Consider the following 25,962-nt stretch of genomic DNA (forward strand, 5'->3'; position numbering starts at 1 on the left):
TAGTCATTACTAAAAATGTGTAGTGCATGCCATGAATGTAAGTTTGTGACACAGGACTTTAGAAGCAAACACACAAATACTAAATGTATACAGAGTAGTAGAGGAGAAGATCAAGACTGTAAGTTATACTTTATAAAAATGATGAGAAGTTTGTCAAAGATCTTTAAAAGAAATTTTTTGTTATATAGGATTAAAAAATATCTTGATGACATGTTACTTGGCAATATACAGGACTAGACTATCTTTAGTGAACATATTTGGTATAGTTTCATGTGTAAACAGAAAACTAAGTTTCTATCTCCAGGCATAAGATAATGTAAATGTTAGAGTACAAGGTGGAAAAATTATATAACCCTAATGTTACACAGTATCATATTCATTGCATATACCTAATGAAATGCATGAGTATATAAACAAACGTCAATAATATCATAAAAGTAATGGAAATTGCATCTATAACATTAAAACAAACTAAAATACGGTGTTCTTAAATGGTTTGAAACGTCACTCAGTGATCATATATATCCAAGTTATCATAGTGAAACAATTACTGTCACATATCGACTATATTTAAAGGAAACCTTCATATGTTAATGAAGTTTTATTACAGTGCTTAGCTGGAAGCTTAGTATGTCAGTAGTGCTAGTATCGAAAATAAGGGGAGGGAATAAATAAGAACAATGTAACCAACCATGCACTCAAATTTGGATTGAGGGAGTATTGACAACACATGTATATAGTAGTGGTAGTGATGAGTAACATTCTTTAAACAATGTAAACGTTAAGCTAAAGGCATTAGGGGCTCGACCATTGGGTGTACATTTTGAGAAGCAGATAGAAAAAATTCTTTACATTATCAATTTAAGTGATTGCTAAACAAAATGCATACTTGCCTATGTACACACTCAACCTCATTAGATGGAATGTAGATATAGAGCTGCAGATGAATTATGTACATAAAAGCATTTGACAACACAGTTATAAGTAAAAAGAAATATGTGACCTGTTATTCATTAAAATGAGAACTACATCTTTGGAGTACAAACGTACTTTAGGTGTGGAAAACTTATTCACCAGAAGTCCATGTCAAATATAATAAAAGTTAAAGATAGAATTACTGAGTGTTTACCATATTCAGTGTAAAACAACAGGAGAAAAGTTACAAACATCTTATAAATGTTTATAATGAACAATGGTAATACACAGGATGTGGATAACAGAAGATAATATAGTTTATTTGTACTGCAATTGCATAGTGAAGCATCCTGACAGGGTTGTAAAAAACTGTATGCAATAAAAGTGTCATTAACATCAGGAGTTGACACTGAAATGCTATGTGCAACTTGTCATATGTATGTCAGGCAATCTTTTCACATCACAAAACGAAGTTATAACGTCTATCATGAAGACAAGTCTAAGGAGAGGGTGTGTAAGAGGGAGGAGTAGAGGTATATTTGAAAATGACAGGTTAGGGATTAGAATCAGGTAAGTGAAAGACCTCAGGTAAATTCTCAAAGAAATCCTTATTTTTCAAATCTTTTTATTCATTGAGAACATCATTTGGATTTTTTACAAGGTTACAAAAGATTTCAATTTCCTCCAGAAAGTTCATACTTAATTCCGTTTTTGCTTGATGTAGTATTTACATATTCTCGTCAATGGTGCCTATTGTGTGATTATAAGATTTAAGATGGAAGCCCTGAGCTGAAGTGTTTGATTGGTGTGTGTATTCAAGAAATGCTGTCTTTAGTTTCCTCCCAGTTTAGCCTATGTAAAAGTTTTCGTATTGTTGACAGTTAATTCTGTGGACATCTGGCCTCCCATATATTCCCCTTTACGCAACTAAATTCTTTTGCAGCGTTATTGAAATGTTATTATGAATTCTACAAGCCAATATTACATTACATTTCCTAAATACATTACTTATTTTGTCCAAGATACTAGCTACATATGGAAAACTTATCTATCTGGTTTCTTAATGCTTTTGTCTTTAGTTAGGGTAATTTTTTGATTCGCTATATATGTTTTATCTCTTTCTTTGTCTGTAAGATATTATCAACTAGCCATTCTTGGTATCCATTACTTACAGCTACCGATTTCAGTGTATTTCATTTCATTGTTAGAGTTTATAGCAGATGTGGGGGTTCTTAGCAATCTGTCAATCATGCTATGGAAGTATGCATGATGGCTATATCATGTGGGGTGGCAGGATGTTTCATGAATAATAATATCTGTGGTAGTTCGCTTACTGTATATGTTAAGGGCTAGTTTGCTACCTGCTTTTGAAATCTCTATGTCCAGAAAATTAATTTTATTATCTTTTTCTATAGTGAATTTTAAATTTGGATGGGTATTACTAAGCAGATTGTAGATTTTGTTGATTACTTTGTCATTACCATCGACTAGTATAATGGTGTCATGTATATATCTTTTATAAATAATAAAGCTGACTGTGTGATCTGATTTGTTGTTTAGGATCTTGTTCTCAATATGATCCATGAGGATATTGGCTAACGTTTCAGCTATGCAACATCCCATTGCTATCCCTTGGGGCTTACTATTGGATGCATTTGTTGCTATAGGTACACTTTTCTTCACAAGTAAGAGACATTCTTCGAAGAATTTGCACAGCATACAAACCATACTTAAGGTGTATGAAACTCCAGAATTTTCCAAATCTATTAAAAACTGTGGTAAAAACTGAGATAATTAATTATGCAATTTGAGTTTCTTCTAAACATGAGGTTTAAAATGCAACAGGTCATTAATTTTTTCATACATTAAATAAATTCATTTAAGAATCTCTCTTACTTATGAAGAAAAGTGTCCCTGTACTACCAAATGTAGCCAATAGTAAGTGAAAAAATGATGTAATTTCACATGTAAAAAAATTTAAAATTTATTTATTTTTTTATTTATTTTTTTGAACTTCCACCGCCTTGAGTGTGAATCTTGAGTCCTTCCTGGTCATGCTGGAAAAGTTTTATGAATTTATTTGTAAAACTATAGACTGTGGAACTTAAAACTTCCTGTGGTGTCTCTCCTGCTCCAAGTTGCCCATTTGACGTCCTACCCCCTTTTAAAATAAAGCCACTGTGTGACAAGACATGTTTTAGCCCATCTATTACCTCTACAATTACTGGAATAGGTAAACATCGGTGTGTAATTAAATTCTTTCTGATCAGTTCAATGGTTTCACCAACTGGGACGTTGATATATAAGTTAGTAACATCTAATGAAAAAAGGAGTATATCATTAAGTATCTGTAATTCTTTAACTGATGCTAGGAGATCAGAAATGTTTTTAGTATGTATTTTTTGGAGAAGACATATTTATCAATTAAAATTGAATTTAATTTTTGGCTCAAAAGGAACCCTGGCAAAGTTTTATGAATTTATTTGTAAAACTATAGTTTAGAATTGGGCATATAGGAATGTTTTCCTTGTGGATCTCAGGTTGTGTTTGTAATTTAGAGGCATTAGGATTAATGACTAGAGTGACTTTTTTCCCAGTTTGAAGCATAAAATTACAATTTTTAATAAATATCATAACTTTCTCTTGAATTCTTGGAGTAGGGTCCATCTTAGTTCTACTGATCCCACTGTCAACAACAAATTGTTTTATTTTGTCAATAGAATCACTGATATACATTATGAGAACCGAATTTCCCTTATCAGCTTTCAATGTAAGTGCTTCATTTTAACTTAATTTATTTTTAGTGGTCTGTCTTTATTCTACATCTCTATTATTTTCTTCTTCCTCCCCTCTTCTATTATTACACAAATATTTATCAAAAACCTATACTACTTTGTCATTGAGTTTTTGTATGCAGCTGAACCTGTTAACTGATCTATATTTTTGTGTGAGAACAAAACACTTAACACCTTTGTCATGTAGTCTATAGCTGACACCGAAGTTCAGACCTTTGCTGAAACTACTGATTTCATGTGGTTCAAGAACCATGTCAATGATTTTTACCATTTTATCAAAATATTGGAAAGATGGTGTGGTGTTACTCTCCTGCAGTAAATGTTGATCTTTCTTTAACTTTTCTATTTTCTTACTGTGCTACTCTAATAAAATTTGTAATTCACTGTCAATAAAGTTATCTATAACACTCACAATAGTATTAAGAAAATTAAAATTAAAGGAGTGGGATTATTTCATATAGGTTAAATATGTCTGTTTGCGTAATGCTGCCTGACATTTGGGCTTCTATTTTAATTCTTTCTGAAGCCATTTGTGTTCACTAAGGCTCTTCATTTTCCTCGAAACAGCACCACTCACTTTTGTGTTGACTTAAGCGAATGTTGGGATTATCTTAGCTGACAGAGACTTCTTGATAAACGAAATCACCTTTGTGCACTTCATTAATTTGCATCGTTAGAATCGAAAAATCACCTCGTTCGCATGGTATGGCATTGTTTTAAACATTTTTGGAAGGTGACTGTCAACAGATCTTAAGTAATGCATAAGATGCATGTTTGAACCAGCAGGTGCTTTTATTTTAAACCCAAGTATCTACTGGTTTCAGTCTTGGTCCATCTTTATATATACTGTCGAAAGATACAAATAATTATGTGTAGTATACAGGTAATGTTAACAGTTCTTTACAAATAAGTACAAAATAACATGAATGCTCACACGATTAGAATGATTTAAGCCACCATATTGCATTAGTCATTACTTAAAATGTGCAGCGCATGCCATGAATGTAAGTTGTCGTTTTTATGATCTACCTTTAAGTTTTCGTTATGTTCCATCTGGATCTGGTCGTACATGTGACCGCTCGCGTTTTCATAAGGAACATGCCACTATCTACTTCATCAAAATCGCGAAATATTTTGATGTGCGGAGATTTCAGCTGCGTCTTACGTCCTATGGAGCAGACTCCCAATCTCTGTATATAACAGGCAATGTCCTGACTCACTGACTGACTTATCATTGCCCAGTCCAAACCGCTAAGGATATAAACATGAGATTTGGAAAAGGCGTGGGTCTTATATTGTAGAGGTCGTTTAAAAATGGATTTTTCGGTATTCCGAACCTAAGGGGGTGAAACAGGGGATGAAAATTTTTAAAAATTTCGTTACATTAAAAAAATCATTGCGCTAAATTTATGGAAATTGATATTTCACTTCTCGTTTAGATGTAAACAAATATTTGTCATTGGAATGTAAGTGGCTGTGAAAATATCTCTACAAGAACGCAAAAGGCATGATTAAGAAAAACTTTGGACTCGAGAACCACTTTTTGGTCGGAAGTACATTCGGGAAAGGCCTCACTTATATGACCCTAATTGGTGTGAAAATTCTAGAAGGTGCTGTAGTTTGTGAACAAGGTAAAAATTCGTTGAGTCTACGAGAAACATGGATCTGAAGATATCCGACTTTAGTGTGGTTTACCTACTTCACAGCTACTTCTACCAGTCGACTGGGCCACTTTCATTTGTCTGATTCACTACGTATTCAGCTTTTGTCAGTTGAAACAATTCCTGCCCACTTCACTGTGTTGTTCCAATTACTCTTAACGACGTCATGCAGTGCGTACATCTTTCTCGCCATATTTGGAAGAAAGATATGTTATCTCTGACGCTCCCCTCTCTGGATGACGTCATCGCTGCCGTGTGCGGGGCGAGCAAGCCATTTCCGAGTGTGTTATCCCTCGATTATGGAATGGTGGGCTGCCACTGCCATACCTCGGCTTTGCACTGCACTCTTGGGTTTTAGCAACGGTAAAGCGGATGAAATGAGGAAGACTCGGGAATTTTATTATACTGTCCTTCGCGATCTTTACGACAGTGCTCGAGACGTTGCAAGGGGTACACATCCCACTCTCCTTTAAGGTCGGAAGAATTGTTTTAATTACCAGGTCCGACCGATAAAGCTACTCAATTTTTATTATAAAATCGTAGCACTGGCAATAAATAGCCGTTTGTCGGCTTTGCTTGCTGACGTGGTCGAATGTTATCAACGATGTCTTCCTGGTCGTACTCTCCTGACTCCCGTTCCTGAATGTCGTAACCTCATCTCAGCTTCCTCTGTCCCTTTATCTGGAGGTCTATTTTCCATTCATATTAATCATACGTGTGACCGAGTTAGTCAAGATTTTCTGTTGCGAGTGTTGACAGCTGTTGATTTTAATGATGCTGAACGAAGGATGTTCATGTCTCTAGTTACTGATATTCAAGCCTCTATTGACGTGAGTGGTGGTCTCACTCCCCTCATAGAAGTGTGTAGAGGTGTTGCACAGGGTAGTCCGCTATCTGTGTCTTTATTCACGCTGCTTCTGGAACCCATTTTGCGGTCCGTAGCTGCTAGATTGGGTGGCGGGTCGTTATTGGGCGAAAGGTTTATCGTTCGCGCGTGCGCCGTTGGCTTTATGGTGCTTCTTCCTTCTCATGACGACATACCGATGCTCAAGGACTGTAGGATGCATTTTGTCGTCTTATGAAAGCACAGGTTAACGACCGGAGACACTGATTATTCAATGTGCGGGGATCTGACGCGGTTGAAATTCCATGGGCTGCAGCGGTCGCCCGCCATCGATCGTTTGGTATTGTTATCGATTGTTGTCCGATGAAGATTGGTGCGTTAAATTGGACATCCGTCGCGGACAGAATTCAACGAGCGATCCTTGAACACGTGCGTCGCTCTCTCTCGTTGCTTCATAACTTTCAGCCCTTGCAAACTTGTGTGTTGAGGAAGCCTATTTTGTTGCCCAAATTTTTGCCTTTCCTGCGATGATGTCCCGAAAGTTACAACGATTATCGAGCAAGTTTATCTGGCGAAATTCTACACTCCTGGAAATGGAAAAAAGAACACATTGACACCGGTGTGTCAGACCCACCATACTTGCTCCGGACACTGCGAGAGGGCTGTACAAGCAATGATCACACGCACGGCACAGCGGACACACCAGGAACCGCGGTGTTGGCCGTCGAATGGCGCTAGCTGCACAGCATTTGTGCACCGCCGCCGTCAGTGTCAGCCAGTTTGCCGTGGCATACGGAGCTCCATCGCAGTCTTTAACACTGGTAGCATGCCGCGACAGCGTGGACGTGAACCGTATGTGCAGTTGACGGACTTTGAGCGAGGGCGTGTAGTGGGCATGCGGGAGGCCGGGTGGACGTACCGCCGAATTGCTCAACACGTGGGGCGTGAGGTCTCCACAGTACATCGATGTTGTCGCCAGTGGTCGGCGGAAGGTGCACATGCCCGTCGACCTGGGACCGGACCGCAGCGACGCACGGATGCACGCCAAGACCGTAGGATCCTACGCAGTGCCGTATGGGACTGCACCGCCACTTCCCAGCAAATTAGGGACACTGTTGCTCCTGGGGTATCGGCGAGGACCATTCGCAACCGTCTCCATGAAGCTGGGCTACGGTCCCGCACACCGTTAGGCCGTCTTCCGCTCACGCCCCAACATCGTGCAGCCCGCCTGCAGTGGTGTCGCGACAGGCGTGAATGGAGGGACGAATGGAGACGTGTCGTCTTCAGCGATGAGAGTCGCTTCTGGCTTGGTGCCAATGATGGTCGTATGCGTGTTTGGCGCCGTGCAGGTGAGCGCCACAATCAGGACTGCATACGACCGAGGCACACAGGGCCAACACCCGGCATCATGGTGTGGGGAGTGATCTCCCACACTGGCCGTACACCACTGGTCATCGTCGAGGGGACACTGAATAGTGTACGGTACATCCAAACCGTCATCGAACCCATCGTTCTACCATTCCTAGACCGGCAAGGGAACTTGCTCTTCCAACAGGACAATGCACGTCCGCATGTATCCCGTGCCACCCAACGTGCTCTAGAAGGTGTAAGTCAACTACCCTGGCCAGCAAGATCTCCGGATCTGTCCCCCATTGAGCATGTTTGGGACTGGATGAAGCGTCGTCTCACGCGGTCTGCACGTCCAGCACGAACGCTGGTCCAACTGAGGCGCCAGGTGGAAATGGCATGGCAAGCCGTTCCACAGGACTACATCCAGCATCTCTACGATCGTCTCCATGGGAGAATAGCAGCCTGCATTGCTGCGAAAGGTGGATATACACTGTACTAGTGCCGACATTGTGCATGCTCTGTTGCCTGTGTCTATGTGCCTGTGGTTCTGTCAGTGTGATCATGTGATGTATCTGACCCCAGGAATGTGTCAATAAAGTTTCCCCTTCCTGGGACAATGAATTCACGGTGTTCTTATTTCAATTTCCAGGAGTGTATTTTTCGAGTGCGCTATCCGGCTATGGCGCGACCCCAGCGAGAGGGACGTTTGGGCCTCCCTGATGTTCGGGACGAGGCTCCTGATTTATTTCTTCGACACATTATTTCAACGTGCCTTTGCGTCCCCCAGTGACTTGTAGCTCGCCTATAGATGTTGGTAGGATAGATAATAAATTAAGTCATATTCGTGAACTTTTTCTTGATGTCTGTTACTCGAGGGTTGATATTCTTTCCCAGTCTCATCTCTCTGTAAAAATGCTAATATGTCGCTGGACATTTCCAGATCACGCTTTCTCTGCGGAGTCCCCATCATTAGAGACAGAATGGAAGGTTGTTTGATCCAGTGTCAGCCTCCTCTTGTTTCCTATGGAGGTGGCGTTCTCGTGGTACCAAGTCGTTCATATCCTTCTCTCCATCAGCGTACGACTTTATCTCATTGGCCTTGGTGAGACAGACTGAGGCAGTCGTTGCCATGAAAAAGATACATTTATATCACCGGTTGGTACCCTGCGGGCACAGACATTGGAGCTGGCTTCGCCGACAATTGGCATTTCTTGCTAGAAGGACGGAAGCGACAATCTCCATTGATATTCTCCCGATTTAGCCTTGTCGCCAGAAAAGAGAACAATACAGTTATGTGGTATGTCGGGCATTATGTACATTACGTGCTGCGGAGCGGGTATGACAAGCACCCTTGTGCCTTTTCCAGTATATGGTTTCTGCCCATTGGATAGGTTGCCACACCATCGTTCACTTTTTGCGAATATGCTGTGTCTCTTCTTTAGTCGTCATGGAGCTGGATGATGTGTAGAAACCCTTTTCTGTTGGAATGTTTCATTCCTGTTGCCTTATTCTTGGTAAAATTGACAAAAAAAAAAAGAAAGTGGTGAGTTAACCAGTCATCGTGGTATTTTCATTACCGGCCTTTTTCAGGTGTATCTTTTTACAGTTTATTTCATTTTTGTGGCTCTGTTAGACTTTTTGTTTAAGAAATGGAAAAATAAGTTGTTGCAGGGTACGACTAAAAGTGAATATTTTTTTCTTTATAAGTGGTGGAAGCCATGTAGGATGTTGTCCCACCATGTTCCTATTTTATTAGAGTGGCAAGTTGTAAGGTCTGAAATAAATAAAAATAAAAGATAAATTAAAAAATACCATTACTATGTGATAATAGAGCGCAGTGACAGTCGGGGCGGGGAGGGGGGGGGGAGGCATCGTGGCCAGGCCACGACGTGCGACCCTTGCACACGTTGTCCCCACCCAGCCTGAAGTTGTCCCTGGGTCCGTTCTATCTTGCCGTTACAAGCAAGAAAAGAAAAAAAAATTAATATTGTCCAAGAATTGTAAGGTAGCAGCGAGTAGTGTGTTGCTGGTTCTCACCCCACTGAGTCCAAAACTTTTGATATTAGCCTTCGCGTTTAATAACAAAAAAAATGAAGAAGGAAACAGAGGTTCGAATCCTGGTCAGGCACAAATTTTCAACTTTCCCCATTGATTTAAATGAATTCTTCCTGACAGTTAATGTCTTTAGTTCCTTTGTGTCTTGATTCATAATGGATGCATGGATCAAAATAACCGAAGGACGAGACACCATATACACAGGGTGTTACAAAAAGGTACAGCAAAACTTTCAGGGAACATTCCTCACACACAAAGAAAGAAAATATGTTATGTGGACATGTGACCGGAAATGCTTACTTTCCATGTTAGAGCTCATTTTATTACTTCTCTTCAAATCACATTAATCATGGAATGGAAACACACAGCAACAGAACGTACCAGCGTGACTTCAAACACTTTGTTACAGGAAATGTTCAAAATGTCCTCCGTTATAGAGGATACATGCATTCACCCTCCGTCGCATGGAATCCCTGATGCGCTGATGCAACCCTGGAGAATGGCGTATTGTACCACAGCCGTCCACAATACGAGCACGAAGAGTCTCTACATTTTGTACCGCGGTTCCGCAGACAAGAGCTTTCAAATGCCCCCATAAATGAAAGTCAAGAGGGTTGAGGTCAGGAGAGCGTGGAGGCCATGGAATTGATCCGTTTCTACCGATCCATCGGTCACCGAATCTGTTGTTGAGAAGCGTACGAACACTTTGACTGAAATGTGCAGGAGCTCCATCGTGCATGAACCACATGTGTCTTACTTGTAAAGGCACATGTTCTAGCAGCACAGGTACAGTATCCAGTACGAATTCATGATAACGTGTCCATCGAGCGTAGGTGGAAGAACATGGGGCCCAGTCAAGACATCACCAACAATGCCTGCCCAAACGTTCACAGAAAATCTGTGTTGATGACGTGATTGCTCAATTGCGTGCGGATTCTCGTCAGCCCACACATGATGATTGTGAAAATTTACAATTTGAGCACGTTGGAATGAAGTCTCATCCGTAAAGAGAACATTTGCACTGAAATGAGCATTGACACATTGTTGGATGAACCATTCGCAAAAGTGTACCCGTGGAGGCCAATCAGCTGCTGATAGTCCCTGCACACGCTGTATATGGTACGGAAACAACTGGTTCTCTCGTAGCATTCTCCATATAGTTACGTAGTCAACGTTACCTTGTAGAGCAGCAACTTCTCTGACGCAGACATTAGGGTTATCGTCAACTGCACGAAGAATTGCCTCGTCCATTGCAGGTGTCCTCGTCGTTCTAGGTCTTCCCCAGTCGCGAGTCATAGGCCGGAATGTTCCGTGCTCCCTAAGACGCCGATCAATTGCTTCGAACGTCTTGCTGTCGGGACACTTTCGTTCTGGAAATCTGTCTCGATACAAACGTACCGCGGCACGGCTATTGCGTCGTGGTAATCCATACATCAAATGAGCATCTGCCAACTCTGCATTTGTAAACATTGCACTGACTGCAAAACCACGTTCGTGATAAACAATAACCTGTTGATGCTATGTACTGATGTGCTTGATGCTAGTACTGTAGAGCAATGAGTCGCATGTCAACACAGACACTAAAGTCAACATTACCTTCCTTCAATTGGGCCAACTGGCGGTGAATCGAGGAAGTACAGTACATACTGACGAAACTAAAATGAGCTCTAACGTGGAAATTAAGCGTTTCCAGACACTTGTCCACATAACATCTTTTCTTTATTTGTGTGTGAGGAATGTTTCCTGAAAGTTTGGCCGCACCTTTTTGTAACATCCTGTATAACTACGGCGAGGATGGCCGCTAATGTCTTCAGTTCCTTTGTGTCTTGACAAATTTTACAGAAACAAATCTGGGAACTGCAATATTTATTGAAGCAAGCGGGTATACGCTGGTTGCAGGTACGGACGTCGACCGCTGCAGTTGGCCTGCGTGGTGATGCACGTCGTCAGCAGGGTGGCGATGCTGTTCACTCCGTCACTGATACTGCTGTTCGTCGTGGCGGAGTCGCTGGTGGTGGCCGCCGGAGGCGCCATGCTGGAGTCGGCGGTATCTGTAGGTGAGTAGGGGGGACAATGTGTTGCAGCAATGCCAGAGCGACGTTTAGAAAACCTTAAAAAAGTATTTTTCATGGAAAGAACGGGAAACTACTCTCACAGAGGGCTTCTCATGTTTCTTCACTCTTTTCTTCCTTGATAACTTTTCTCGAGCTTCCATCCGGGTCACGTGGTTAGATGTCCAGGAGCTTCCAGCCGAGAACTACTCATATAAATTAAGGATAATGCTGATACATGGTGAAACAATGCTCTGGTGGGCGGTTTGCGGGTTTAAATGACCTCGGGGTATGGCCATGCGGGTGCATTTGACCTGCGGTCGTCGCTCGGTGCCACTGGCAGTAGTCCACATACGCAGAGGTGTGTTGGTGCATGTCAGAGTACGGTGCAGCTAGTAATTGTGCAGACGTGTTCAGACGTGCTAATGGTGTGTTGAAAATGGCTCGAAGAACACATATTGATGACGTTATGAGGGGTAGAATACTATGGCGATTGGAGGCTGGTCAAACACAGCCGGTCGTAGCACGGGCGCTCTGTGAGTCTGTGAGCCACAAAGTGTGATCTAAAGATTATGGCAACGATTCCAGAAGACGGGCAACGTCAACGTGTCCCGGCGCTGCAGTACGGGATGTCCACAGTGTACAACACCTCAAGAAGACCTTCAGTGCCCGCAGACGGCCACGGAGTACTGCAGGTAGCCTTGCTCGGGACCTTACCGCAGCCACTGGAACAGTTGTCTCCAGACACACAGTCTACAGACGACTGAACAGACATGGTTTATTCGTCCGGAGACCTGCGCGGTGCATTCCACTGATCCCTGGTCACACGAGAGCCCCTAAATCCTGGTGTCAAGAACACAGTACTTGGTCACTGGAACAGTGGTCCCAGGTTATGTTCACGGACGTCCAGGTATAGTCTGAACAGTGATTCTCGCCGGGTTTTCATCTTGCGAGAACCAGGAACCAGATACCAACCCCTTAATGTCCTTGAAACGGACCTATATGGAGGTCGTGGTTTGATGGTGTGTGATGGGGTTATGATTGATGCACATACCACTGCATGTCTTTGACAGAGGAACTGTAAGAGGTCAGGTGTATTCGGACGTCATTTTGCACCAGTATGTCCGCCTTTTCAGTGGTGCGTGCAGTGGGGCCCACCTACCTCCTGATGGATGATAACGCACGGCGTCACCGAGCTGCCATCGTGCAGGAGTATTTCGGAACAGAAGATATCAGGCGAATGGAGGGGCCTGCCTGTTCTCCAGACCTAAACCCCCTCTTGGTCGGCCTATCGCTACACGTCTTCCAACCCCTAGGACTCTGCAGGAGTTCCGACAGGCACTGGTGCAAGAATGGGAGGCTATACCCAAGCAGTTCTTCGACTACCTGATCCAGAGTATATCAACCCGTTGTACGACCTGTGTACCTGTGCATGGTGATCATATCCCATATTGATGTGGGGGTACATGCGCAGGAAACAGTGGCGTTTTGTAGCACATGTGTTTCGGAGCGGTTTTCTCAACTTATCACCAATACCGTGGACTTACAGATCTGTGTCGTGTGTGTTCCATATGTGCCTATGTTATTAGCGCCATTTTTGTCTAGTGCCACGTTGTGTGGCACCGCATTCTGCATTTATCCTTATTTTATGAGCATGAGTGTAGTTGGCGAGGCACTGACTGTCGAGTGCACGTTGGTGCTGCCCTTATGTGGCCAAGCTACCTTCTGCGAAGACACTGCTACTCACCGCGGCGCCGTATACGGTAATTTCATCGTTGGTAGCCCGCTTGAACCTTGCAGTAGCCGGGTTCCAAGCTGTGTTCAGCTGCAGAGTGGTCTTTATTAAGGGTGTTGTCAATCTTTTATGACGCTACTCCAGAACCTATTTGTCCGTTTAATAACAGATGTCTCGTCGAATGCAATTCGGTATACGTTTTCCATTTTCTGCTGTCGGTGATTTCTCGGGATACCGCAGGCGGTAACACCTCTCGTGTTCCACAAGGCGCTGTTTAATGGTACGCATAGTGTATCCGACGTAATGTGCCCACAACTAGACGGCATTGTATATACGCGTTGTGCGTCTGGAGGCTTTCATCATCTTTCACAGGCCTCAAGAGCTATCGAATTTTTGCGGGAGCCATGAAGACCGAAACGATTTTATGCGCCTTTAGGAACCGGTTACTATTTCCGGTTACTGAGCCACAGAACGGCAAAAAACAAAGATTTTTCACTGCTCTACAGGTGTCTTCTTGCTAATGTTCCTCCAGAAAGATGGTTTTCCGAATCTGTTACTGCAGCCGTTCTCCTTCAATATATTGCGTACTTGGTTGAGCTCCTTTCACTGGTTACCAGCTCTTGAAACGAGCTCCGCACAATGTACCATTGTACTCAGTATAAAGCGTTTCTGCTTTGGGTGATGATAGCTGGTACCTTTCAGATACCGTTCGGTGTGAGTGGTTTTCTTCACTCTCGCATCTTACGTTCGTTTTTATGAGTATTTTACAGATCTCTGATATTTCTGCTCCATGTTTGATCTATCTCTAAACGAGTGGATTATTGTTCATTATTAATTTCATTCTTCTATCTTTACTTTTTCCCGCGATATCCAGTGTTACCATCCACTCCTTGTCAGAACTTCTACCGTTTGGATTCTTCTATCGTTTCTGATGTTATGGTCCCAGTCGTGCTTGCACGCAAGGTGAGTCCCAGCACTACATAAAAATCTTCAGACACAGATCATCGCTTCTGGCGAGTGTGTGGACGTAAAGTAAGCTGTAATACAATCAGCCCTTCTTGCAACTGCCCTTGCACTTGCATTGCAAGGAATGTACCTTCACACCAGCCCAGATAATTGTAGATGAATCTGCTTTAAAAGTCCCATAAAACTAAGTTTCATGTAACTCTCCACTGAGTGTCTTTAAAATTAGTTAGCCTTCGAACTCTCTCTCTATCTTATAGATATATACGAGGCAATATTAACTGTGTGACTTAGAAGATAGATTAACTAAAGGCGAACTACGTTTGTAGCATTTGTAGACTTAGACAAACCTTTTGAGAATGCTGGGTGGAATACTCGCTCTAAATATCTGAAGGTAGCAGGGGTAAAATACAGGAAGTGAAAGGCTGTTTACAACTTGTACAGACACTAGACGGCAGTTATAAGAGACGAGGTGCATGAAAAGGAAGCAATGGTTGAGGAGGAAGAGAGAGAGGGCTGTAGCCCATCGCCAATGTTATTCAGTCTGTACAATGAGCAATCAGTAAAGTAAACCAAAGAAAATATTGCTGTAGGAATTAAATTTCAGGGAGTAGAAATAAAGACTTTGAAGTGTGGCGATGATATTGTAATTCTATTAGAGACAGCAAATGACTTGCAAGAGGAGTTGAACGGGACTAGCAAGGAGGATATAGGATTAAAATCAACAAAAGCGTAGCATGGATGATGGAATATAGTCGGATTAAATCAGGTGATACTCAGGGAATTAGATTAGGAAACGAGACACTTATAGATCGGTTTCGCTGTATGGCAGAAAAATGACTGATGATGGCAGAAGAAGGAGTTAAAAAATCTAGACTGTCAACGGCAAGCTTTCTGAAGAATATGCGTTCAAGTGTTAGGAAGTCTTTTCTGGAAGTATTTATGTGGAATGTAGCTACGAATGGAAGTGAAACGTGGACAGCAAACAGTTTAGATAAGAAGAGAACATAAGGTTTTGAAATGTGGTGCTACAGAAGAATGCTGAAGGACAGATGATCAGATCATGTAGCCAATGAAGAGGTGCTGAATCGAAATAGAGAGAAAAGAATTTGTGACGGAACGTCATTAGAAGAAGACAGAACACATTATGAGACATCAAGGGATCACCAATTTAGTATTGGAGGGACGTGTGGGAGGTAAAAATTGTAGAAGGAGACCAAGAGAAGAATACAGTAAAAAGGTTCAAGAAGATTCACAAGAATGTAAGTTGCAGCAATTATTCGGAGACGAATACTTGTGACTTCACATAACAAAATTACGAGAATGTTGCATAAGTAATGTCTGTCATACACTGAAGAATCATCATTCTTTCATACCTTAGAACTGCCATGTTTAGTCCCTATTAGTGCTGAGTGATTTTTACATTCCATAATTTAATATTTCTTTCCACGAAAAAAAAAGCAAAAACAAAAAAATAACATTTTAGTACACACATCATACACAAAATACGTAAATAAATAATACACTTTTCTTGACTAGCTAATTTCGCTGAAGGGGAAACTAAGGACTGTACAGTACACTAAAATCTGCAGCAGCACAAAATGGCACTCTAACAAAGTCACATATGGCTAAGGGTAAGCTCAATCTGAAGCAGGTACTGTCTTATTCTGTATCCTTGGTTTCCTTTGAACTAACTTAACTCTGTTAGCTGTAGGGAGCCGCTTACCTCCAAACTACAGCGCATCGTGGAACTGACGCGTAAAGAAACCACCCTGGATACTGCTAGTTTAGATTTGTAGACACACTCTTGTAAGATGGCAAGAACTATGCCCCTTACATGAAGTCATTAAAGATCACCTAACTGACATTGAGCGAACAGTAGGGCTCAACAAAATGACTGACAAGGCACAATGCATCTTGTAGAGGGTATAGTATGGACATAGTGGAATAATTAATGTCGGGTGATGGTTTTAAAGTAATTCACACGACATGAAAACTTTGTGGAAACGAGTCACTTTACTGGACGCTAGTTTACCCCAGGGAAGTATTTGACCGTGGCTGGCTGGGGGAGTGGCTAAGGGAAGCGACAATAGGCAGCTTAGGGCGGCTCAAGCTCTGAGAAAGTGGTAACGGTGCGCGGCCTCCAGTCACCTTAAGATGAGTGACAGTGAGTGGGTGGTTGACCCTGACTCCATGCTGGTGTACCGGGAAATAGACGGAGAACTTGTACGCCTGTTGATAAATGTCCGTCGTCCCATTTTCTGTGAAACATGCGACAAAGCCACGCAAAGCTACGGTGGAGCAGTCAACAGAGGTCAAAATATGCGTGTTTGTGACTATAGCAACTTCACGCTGAATTCATGGTCCACAGAGCCTGAAGTAAATCAGGTGAAGAGCAAAAGCATGAAATACGCCAGCCTCCAATGGGAACGTAGGACCAAGGGATTTGAAGTACTCTCCTGGGAGTCTGAATTCCGGAAAACTTGATGATTGTGCAGATGCGAGCCTTGATGTGTGGCCTGGGGGGAGCTAAATAGGACAAGTTGAGAGGAAGGGAAATTTTGTGGGAATTTGTTCACTTCCCAGAGCAGGCATTGGTCGGCACTGGGAAGTGACACATAATTAACGCAACTTGCGATGTAATTGGCGTAAGTGATTTTGCTGGAGGGGAAACTGAGGTGAAAAGGGGACTGGCAGAAGTCTCAGTAGAGGTCTTCCGTTCCCAGCTTGCCTGGAGTGTGGACGTGGCGTTCTTTACTCAGCTTGCCTGAGAAAGAGTGAGCATCTCTGCAGTTTAGGACTTAGCAAATGGAACAATTGAGCTTGGAGATAGAAAGTTTTGGTTCAGCTATGTATTGAGCAAGATAGCTAGGAGTGAATAGGCGAGCGCAGCCTTGCAGCACCACGAGGTCGGCCGACGTCCACACAACGACGATGCTCCCCCACGCTGTATTCGGTGATATTGCGCCTGCCCCGGCCAGTGATTAATTTGTTGGATCACGTTGGCAAAGTTTCCATGAGGGTTTCATGGGCCATGTACTGTAGAATTCTTCTCGCACTTTGCATTACACCTGGGTCAGTCGACAGAAATTACTTTTGAGTTATCGAGCTTTACTCCGCGCAAACGCAATTTATTACCACTGCCTGGTAGGAGAGTGATGTAATGTGATGATTGAAGCTTGTGAGTTAAAATAAATTTGTGATAATCGACTACATCTGTTTTCAATCAAGTAGTTGAAATCCCAAGTCACTTTCCTAATTAATTTTATGTTCAACATTTGCATCTGGTGTTCAATAGCTGCATATAACATCAATGTGCACCCCTTTTTAATTAAAAGTGATCAATTCTGAATCAATTAATGTCAACACTGCCACCGCAGTTCAATCAGGAGTCACAGGGCCTTATTACTTTCTTTGCATTATTTGATATTGCGGCAGTCTTGCACTCTCTGTTGATCTGTTAGTCAATTAGCTGGGGTGAACACACGCCAAAACCAGATAAGTGACGGGTGTGGTGTTACACTTCAAACAATTTAGCCACAAGTATGAAAATATGTCGCAAAACATATGTCCCTAGCCCCCTGAACCAATTTCAGTATGTCAACTGACTACTTCGAATAATAAGAGCACAACTTTCATCACTTTCAAAACACACAGTTTCATATTGTGACATGTGAGATGAATGCATAGAAATTTGCCTGTAATCGCATTATAATAACAACACGCACAAGGTTCCTGTCAGCTGCTTTATGTTCTCTAAAGCTGTTTCTATTTTTGTGCTTTGTTGGTAATATCAAATTTCTCTGAGGCAATTTATATGATCTCTTCATTATATGTTATCTCATCGAACTCTGGTTTTGGTTGTATAATATTTTTCTCTATAAATTTAATGTGTATCTTATGTAACCTTAAGCTTATGTGGACTCAGTATTATTCATTTGTTTGTTGTTATGCTAAGTGTTGCATTTTATTTGTAAATGTTAGTGTACACAGTAGTATGGAAGTGTATCACGTGAAATAACTTAAAATAAAAAAGCGTGACATTTTATATTTAGTAATTAAATAAGATGCTGATTTTGATATTTCAGGGACGGAATTGACAGATATCAGAAACCGCTCTTGTATCAATTGCATGGCATGGGTTGGTCTACCTATAGGATTGGTGTCTGCCTGCTTGTGTGTTCAGATGTTTCCCAGCTGGAAGCACTCCATGCTTTTTGCAGTACTGTGCTGCCTTATATTACTACTCTTCTGCAGGTAAGAAGATGGATATACACGCAGGCCTGCTAATAGGTGATTTGAGATTTAATATTACGAGTAAGTTGAAAACATAAGTAATGTCAGGCTTACTTGTTGTTGCAGAGGTATCAACTGATATGCAATATCGATGCCTATTCCTATGTGCGTGTAATAAATGATACTTACGCTTCTGTAACTCGTTTTTTGTGGACAAGGTATAGAGGTGCATCTATTAAGGAACGTCGAGCACCCTTTTTCATGCTGATGTCAGGGGCCACGTGTTGTGGCGTGACAACGAAATCGTTGACGAGCCGTTATCATTCATGACCGCTGTAACATCGCCGACGTGCACGTAACTCCCGATGGGGTTTCACACGCTATCTGATTAAAAGTATCCGGAGACATACTGAAGCCGGTTCCGTCTTGTCTTTACTTGTCCTACTTCGCAGTAAGTCTTCTAATTTATTTCTTGGGGTTTTCGTGGTCCTTTTTGTAGTATGCCGCCGGGTGCAGCGACCTGGATGCGGTACTGTGACCAAAAAGTATTGTTTTACTTTGTGACGACAATCCTATTTTGTAAATATTTCTGATCTTATTTAGGTACGAACAAGATACACAACCTGGTCCCAAGCAACATAGTTCATTATTATTGAAACCTGGTTGGCAGGTACTCAGAGAGCGCACAGGATAAGGTTACGATTGTGGATGGTGCTGTAAACAGTTACTGTGAGTTGCACAATCAAACACACAACTTTATTTTTCTAAGAACCACTTATTTACAGATTGCTTTAAAAGATCACAATTAGACAATACGGCTGAAGGCCTAGTTAAAGAAAATGCTTTCTGGGCTGAAGTCCAAAAACCGTACCAGAAACGAGAATGGCTGAAGGCCTGGCTTAGAAATCAAACGCAATTAAAAATAGAAGGTAACATTTAAAAGAAAACATGCAATTGAAAACAATTAGCGGCTGAAGGCCTACACTACACGTCTGAAGGACAACTATAATTAAAACACATTAATAAACATTTTTTTCTAACCAAGAAGTTTCTTTTTACACTTATAACAGAATGGCCAAAAGCCTAATTAAATAAATATTAACTTATTGCAGGGCTGAAGGCCACAAAAAAAATTGAAACAACGCCTGAAGGTCTGAAAAACAAGTCATACAAACAATTTAAAGTAAACCCCTTCCTTCTTATAAAAAAATTTTGCTTTAAAGAATACACACTGCTGAAAGCCTTATAAAAGGGGTTCACGTAAAATCCTCGGCTGAAGGCCACACATAACACATCAAACAACTAACGGCTTAGGGCCAGGATTACAAACAATTGCAGATAGAACCAATTTTAAGGAACAAACATGGCTCTGAGCACTATGGGACTTAACTTCTGAGTCCCCTAGAACTTAGAACTACTTAAACTTAACTTACCTAAGGACAGCACACACATCCATGTCTGAGGTAGGATTCGAACCTGCGACTGTAGCGGTCGCGCGGTTCCAGACTGTAGCGCCTAGAACCGCTCGGCCACTTCGGCCAGCCCAGTGGTGCACTTCCCTGGCAAGTAACTGTCAGTTTAATAATTAATCACAATATAGGAAGACGGCTGCAAGATTTTACTGACTCCAACACATCATACGTTGCTGCTAGCCCGAACGGCCCTATCTGAGGTCGTCAGTACCCTAGACTTAGAACTACTTAAACCTAACTAACCTGAGGACATCACACACATCCATGACCGAGGTAGGACTCGAACCTGCGACTGTAGTGGAAGTGCAGTTCCGAATTGAAGCGCCTAGAAGCGCGACCGGCCGTCTGTCACCATATGTGTTGGTCGGCCTGATTTGTCTGCTTCTTCATTTGTAACTTTCTTCTTTTGTTAAGTTTACCTTAAGTTTAACTTACTTTGCATGTGGTTTACAGTTTCTACCTCCTTTTGGTAATCGAATGTGTTTAGGGGAATTTCATTGGGCCTCTTTAAAATGTAACTGACATCAAATTTGACTCTGTGGGTGGCTTGAGGTTACTTTATTTATTGTGTTTGTTGTCCTGTCATTGTTGTGCTTGTCATGTCTTCTGGTTATATCCAGAATGTTGAGTTTGTTTTCTTCTTCTTCCTCTACTACAAACTTTATGTTGTTGTGCATACTACTTACATATATGCTGCAATGTGTCCTGAGCCTGATCTAGCATAGGCATTGAAACACCAAAGAAACTGGTATAGACATGCGTATTCAAATACAGTTATGTAAACAGGCAGAAAACGGCGCTGCGCTCAGCAACGCCTATATAAGACAACAGGTGTCTGGCACAGTTGTATCGCTGTATCACTTCCTCTCTCCACCTCCACACCCTCCATTTCCTTCATCAGGGCAATTTCCAGCACCTCCCCTCCCGGATGTTGAATTTTGCCATGACATATACCCTTCATTCCAACTAACCACACCTTGTTCCCCCCCCCCCCTAGGGCCCCCTTTTCCTCTCCCCTCCTTCTCCCAGAACGGATTTTCCTTCTTCCCCTCTTCAGTCCATGCATCCCATCCTCAGCTCTTTCCTCTCCCCCACATCCTTCCCTCCTCCACCCTCTTCGGCGAGCCCCCCCGCCCCTGCCCATCTCCCCCACTCTCTTCCCCTCCCTCACTTCTTCTCTTCCCCCTCATCTGCTTGCGGCCAGCAGATCCTCCATTATTCTCCTTGTCATCAGTGTGCTACGTCAGTGTTGTGTTTGGTGCTGTTCTCCTGTACATCGACTGTCGATACTTTTATGCGCTAGTCATACTTCGCCTTGTGTTCTTTTAATTGTCCCAGTGTATGGGTTTTTGTGTGCGCTACTTTTTTATGGTTTTTATCTCCATTTTACAGTCGCCCCTTTTTGTCTATTGTCTTCCATAATGTTCCCCCTTTTTTATATCTATGTCCACCATATTTTCTCCTTTATGTTGTTTTTAAATTCTTCTATTGTATGTTCTACGTCTTTCGGCTGAAGAGCAGCTCATATGCTGCTGCCGGCCGGCTCCAATGGGGAATTGAACTACAATGAAAGAGAAGAAGAAGTGGTGCAGTTGTTAGATTGGTTACTGCTGCTGTAATGGCAGGTTACCAAGATTTAAGTGAGTTTGAACGTGGTGTTATAGTCGGTGCACGACCAATGGGACACAGCATTTCCCAGGTAGCGATTGTGGAATTTTCCCATACTACCATTCCACGAGCGTATTGTGAATATAGGAATCCTGTAAAACATCAAATTTCTGGGGTCACGGCGGCCGAAAAAAGATCCTGTGAGAGCAGGACCCACGCCGACTGAAGAGAATCGTTCAACGTGACAGAAGTGCAACCCTTCCGCAAATTGCTACAGATTTCAATGCTGGGTAATCAGCAAGCGTCAGCCTGCGAATCATTCAACGAAACATCATCGATATGGGCTTTCAGAGTCGAAGTCCCACTCCTGTACTCTTGATGACTGCACAACACAAAGCTTTACGTCTCGCCTGGGCCAGTGAACACCGATATTGGACTGTTGATGACTGGAAACTTGTTGCCTGGTTGGACGACTGTCATTACTAATTGTATCGAGTGAATGGACGTGCACGGGTATGAAGACAACATCATAAATCCACGGTACCTGCATGCCAGCAGGGGACTGTTCAAACTGACAGAGTCTGTGTAATGGTGTGGGACGTGTGCAGTTGGAGTGATACGACTCTGACAGGTGACACGTATGTTAGCATCCTGTCTGATCACCTGCATCCACTCATGTCCATAGTGCATTCCGCATTCCGACGGACTAGGGCAATTCCAGCAGGACAAGGCGAGACCCCACACGTCCAGAATTGCCTCAGAGTAGCTCCAGAAACACGCTTTTGAGTTTAAACACTTTCGCCGGCCACCAAATTCCCTAGACATGAACATTATTGATCATATTTGGGATGCATTGCAACGTGCTGTTCAGAAGAGATGTCCACCCTGTCGTACTCGTACGGATTTATGGATAGCCCTGCTCCCATGGTGTCATTTCTCTTCAGCAGTACTCCAGACATTAGTCGAGTCCATGCAACGCTGTGTTGCAACACCTCTGCGTGTTCGCGAGGGCCGTACGTGATATTTGGCAAGTCCACCAGTTTCTTTGGCTCTTCAGTGTATATTATGTCATCCATCTACTTGTATCAGTAGATGACGTTGTAACCTCTCTTTGTTAACAGAATTTCAAATACTAGTTTTTCGGTATGATTCATGAAGATGTTGGCTAGTGTTCCTGAAATAGGTATACCCATAGGTAAACATCCTTGATCGTAGTACTCCTAATTGAATTCAAAACAGTTTTGTTGTATTATTAACTGTAACAATGTTATTGTTTCATCCACATGTTGCTGAGGAAGCTGCTTGTGTTTCATGAGGTTTTCTTCAATTAGTTTAATTACCTCGTTAACAGTGATGTTAATGTAATGATAGTGTACAGTTTTCCTAAATCGAAGCAAAGCAACGTAGTTGTACATGATTTCTTTATTATCTGTTGTGTTTTTACCTAAATAGCAATTTTTTGTTGTCCTACTATTATTAGATGTACAATACTGAATGAACAGAGATTCCATCTGCGCTGTTAGTAGGTTTGTAGGAGGTACACTATCACTATTCACCTCATGGGAATGTCAGTCTTATGTATTCTGGGATCGCATCTCATATTGGGTGCCTTCAGGTTTTCAAGTCCTTGTTTCTCCCTGTCTGAAAAGTATACACTATGTTATCGAATGTGTTTTTAACATGTGTTGAAAATCTATATGTTGGAATGGATTTTGATTTTGTATGTTATTTTCGAAGATAGAGTCCATGGTAAATCAAAGTTACATGATAAATATTATGTTTGTTTGGAGGTACATGTTTACAGTGCTCGTAGACATTTAAAGCCCTTCGCCACAACATCATAATATTCTAAACCAAAATGTCTGTACGACGTCAGAATCAAAGAAAGCAATGTAAGCTGACGAACTGAGGATACAAGGGCAGTCTCTACGGCCTGAGACTACAAGATTGTGATCCAAGATGACGGTCTGCGGATACGAGGACAGTAGGTATGATATTACAGTCCAAGACGGTGACCCCAGATAGTGACCTGGAGATATGAGGACAGTCTACATAGACGCCATGTCACTTACATCTAAGATGGTGGACATATGGAAATAAGGACGACCTGATGGTTGTAGGATCCCTTAGTCTAATCTGAAAATGGCCAGACATTCGAAAAATCATCGGTTTTCCCAATTCTGATGATGGTACTGTTCACTCTTGGACATGATACGCTTGTACTATGCTGAAACAATTCCTCCCCCACTCCTCCAAAATTGCAGTTCCGATAATTGTCAACTTTCGTTTGAATCCAGAGAGCTGACTTGTTCTACCTTTAAAACGGAATGTCTCACATGTTGCTGTCAAATACTTGTCATTATACAAGGGGCGTTTGAAAAGTTCGTGCAAAGTCCGAGAGATGGCACCACCGGCGCGTAGCGCGGTCATGTTTCGTTAGTAGCAAATGGTTCAAATGGCTCCGAGCACTATGGGACTTAACTTCTGAGGTCATCAGTCCCCTAGAACTTAGAACTACTTAAACCTAACTAAGGACATCACACACATCCATGCCAGAGGCAGGATTCGAACCTGCGATCGTAGCGGTCGCGCGGTTTCAGACTGTAGCGCCTAGAATCGCCAGGCCACTCAGGCCAGCAGTTGGTAGCATCTTTGGAAAGAACGCACACAAAGTTTCAGCCGTATTGGTCTATTTGTTTTTGTTTGGCATTAGTGTGAATTAAGGAAGTCGAGTGATTGTCAAAAAATGGACAAAAAACAATTTCGTGTGCTGATTAAACATTACTTTATGAAATGCAAAAAGCCTCAGGAGACCAATGAGAAGCTTGATAAACATTACGATGTCTCTGCACCTTCGATTAGAACAGTTTATAAGTGGTTTCAAAATTTTCAGACTGCCCATATGGGCACAAGTGATACTGAACGTTCTGGACGCCCTGTGGAAGTTACAACTCCAGAAATCATTGATAAAATCCAGGATATGGTGATGGATGACAGAAGAGTCAAGGTGCGTGATAGTGCTAGTGCTGTGGGCATCTCGAATGAACGGGTACATAATATTTTGCATAAACATTTGGAGATGGGAAACCCATCAGCAAGATGGGTTCTGCCATTGCTCACGCTTGACCACGGAATCGTGTGAAGTGTTGCAAGGATGGTTTGCAGCTGTTCAGGAAGAATCCATAGGACTTTAAGCGTCGTTTCGTCACTGTGGATGAAACATCGATACATTACTATACCCCTGAGACCAAACAACAATCTAAACAATGGGTTACCAAGGGATAATCTGCACCAAAAAAGGTGAAGACCATTCCTTCGGCCGGAAAGGTTAAGGTGACTGTCTTTTGGCATTCACAAGGGTCAATCCTCATCGACTATCTGGAAAAGGGTAAAAAAATTACAGGTGCATATTATTCATCCTTATTGGACCGTTTGGAAACCGAGCTGCATGAAAAGCACCGGCAATTGGACCGCAAAGAAGTCCTTTTCCATCACCACAATGCACCAGCACACACCTCAGCAGTTGTGGTCGAAAAATTAATGGAAATAGGATTCCAACTCGTTTCACATCCCCCTATTCTCCCTCGGACTACTATTTGTTCCCCAATTTGAAGAAATGGCTGGCGGGCGAAAGATTTTATTCGAACGAGGAGGTGAATGCAGCAACTAATAGCTATTTTGCAGTCTTGGACGATTCCTATATGGGATATGTATTCACTTGCACCTTTGTTATTTAAGCGAATACAACACTGGGGAGGGCCCTCTGCCATACTTGCAAAGTTCACCACCAGGCTGTAAGCCGCATGTAGCCATGCATCATGAATCGTGAGTGCCTTGTCAGTCTGGGCTGGACCAACGCCAGAGTTATCCTGCCACTGCCGCTAGCAAAAGCCACCTGGTCGCACTGGAAATAAATGCACAATGCGTACTGCCAATTGAAATGCCTAACATGATGTGATACTGTTTGTAATGGCTCTGCAGTCGCGGCCCATGAGACCTAAATTAAAATGGCAGGAGGAGTAGGAGAATTTGAAACGCGAGATGCACACTTGTGCGTTACCGCACATCGAAACTGTCAGGGAAACTGAAAATTCTTCCCAGTTTAAAAATAACCCACACGTTTAATTCTGTAAGGGCAATGTATGTGTGCGTGTGTGTTTGTGTGTGTGTGTGTGTGTGTGTGTGTGTGTGAATTAGTAAGGGACCAAGCTGCTTAGGTGGTCGGTCCCTAGGCTTACGCACTACTCAAACTAACTTAAACTAACTTATGCTAAGAA

At 42.4% G+C, this 25,962-nt stretch overlaps 1 protein-coding gene across 1 annotated transcript in view; it reads left to right on the forward strand.

The window, feature by feature from the left end:
• Positions 1-25,962, forward strand: part of LOC124788448 (solute carrier family 22 member 7-like) — a 128,734-nt gene that overhangs the window by 34,720 nt on the left and 68,052 nt on the right. Inside the window, exons 3-4 of the mRNA XM_047255720.1 lie at positions 11,520-11,677; positions 18,458-18,626. Of these exons, the coding sequence (XP_047111676.1) occupies positions 11,520-11,677; positions 18,458-18,626 (327 nt within the window). The remainder of the gene's footprint in view (positions 1-11,519; positions 11,678-18,457; positions 18,627-25,962) is intronic.

This window comes from Schistocerca piceifrons, chromosome 3, assembly GCF_021461385.2.
Source record: "Schistocerca piceifrons isolate TAMUIC-IGC-003096 chromosome 3, iqSchPice1.1, whole genome shotgun sequence".
Taxonomy (NCBI): domain Eukaryota; kingdom Metazoa; phylum Arthropoda; class Insecta; order Orthoptera; family Acrididae; genus Schistocerca; species Schistocerca piceifrons.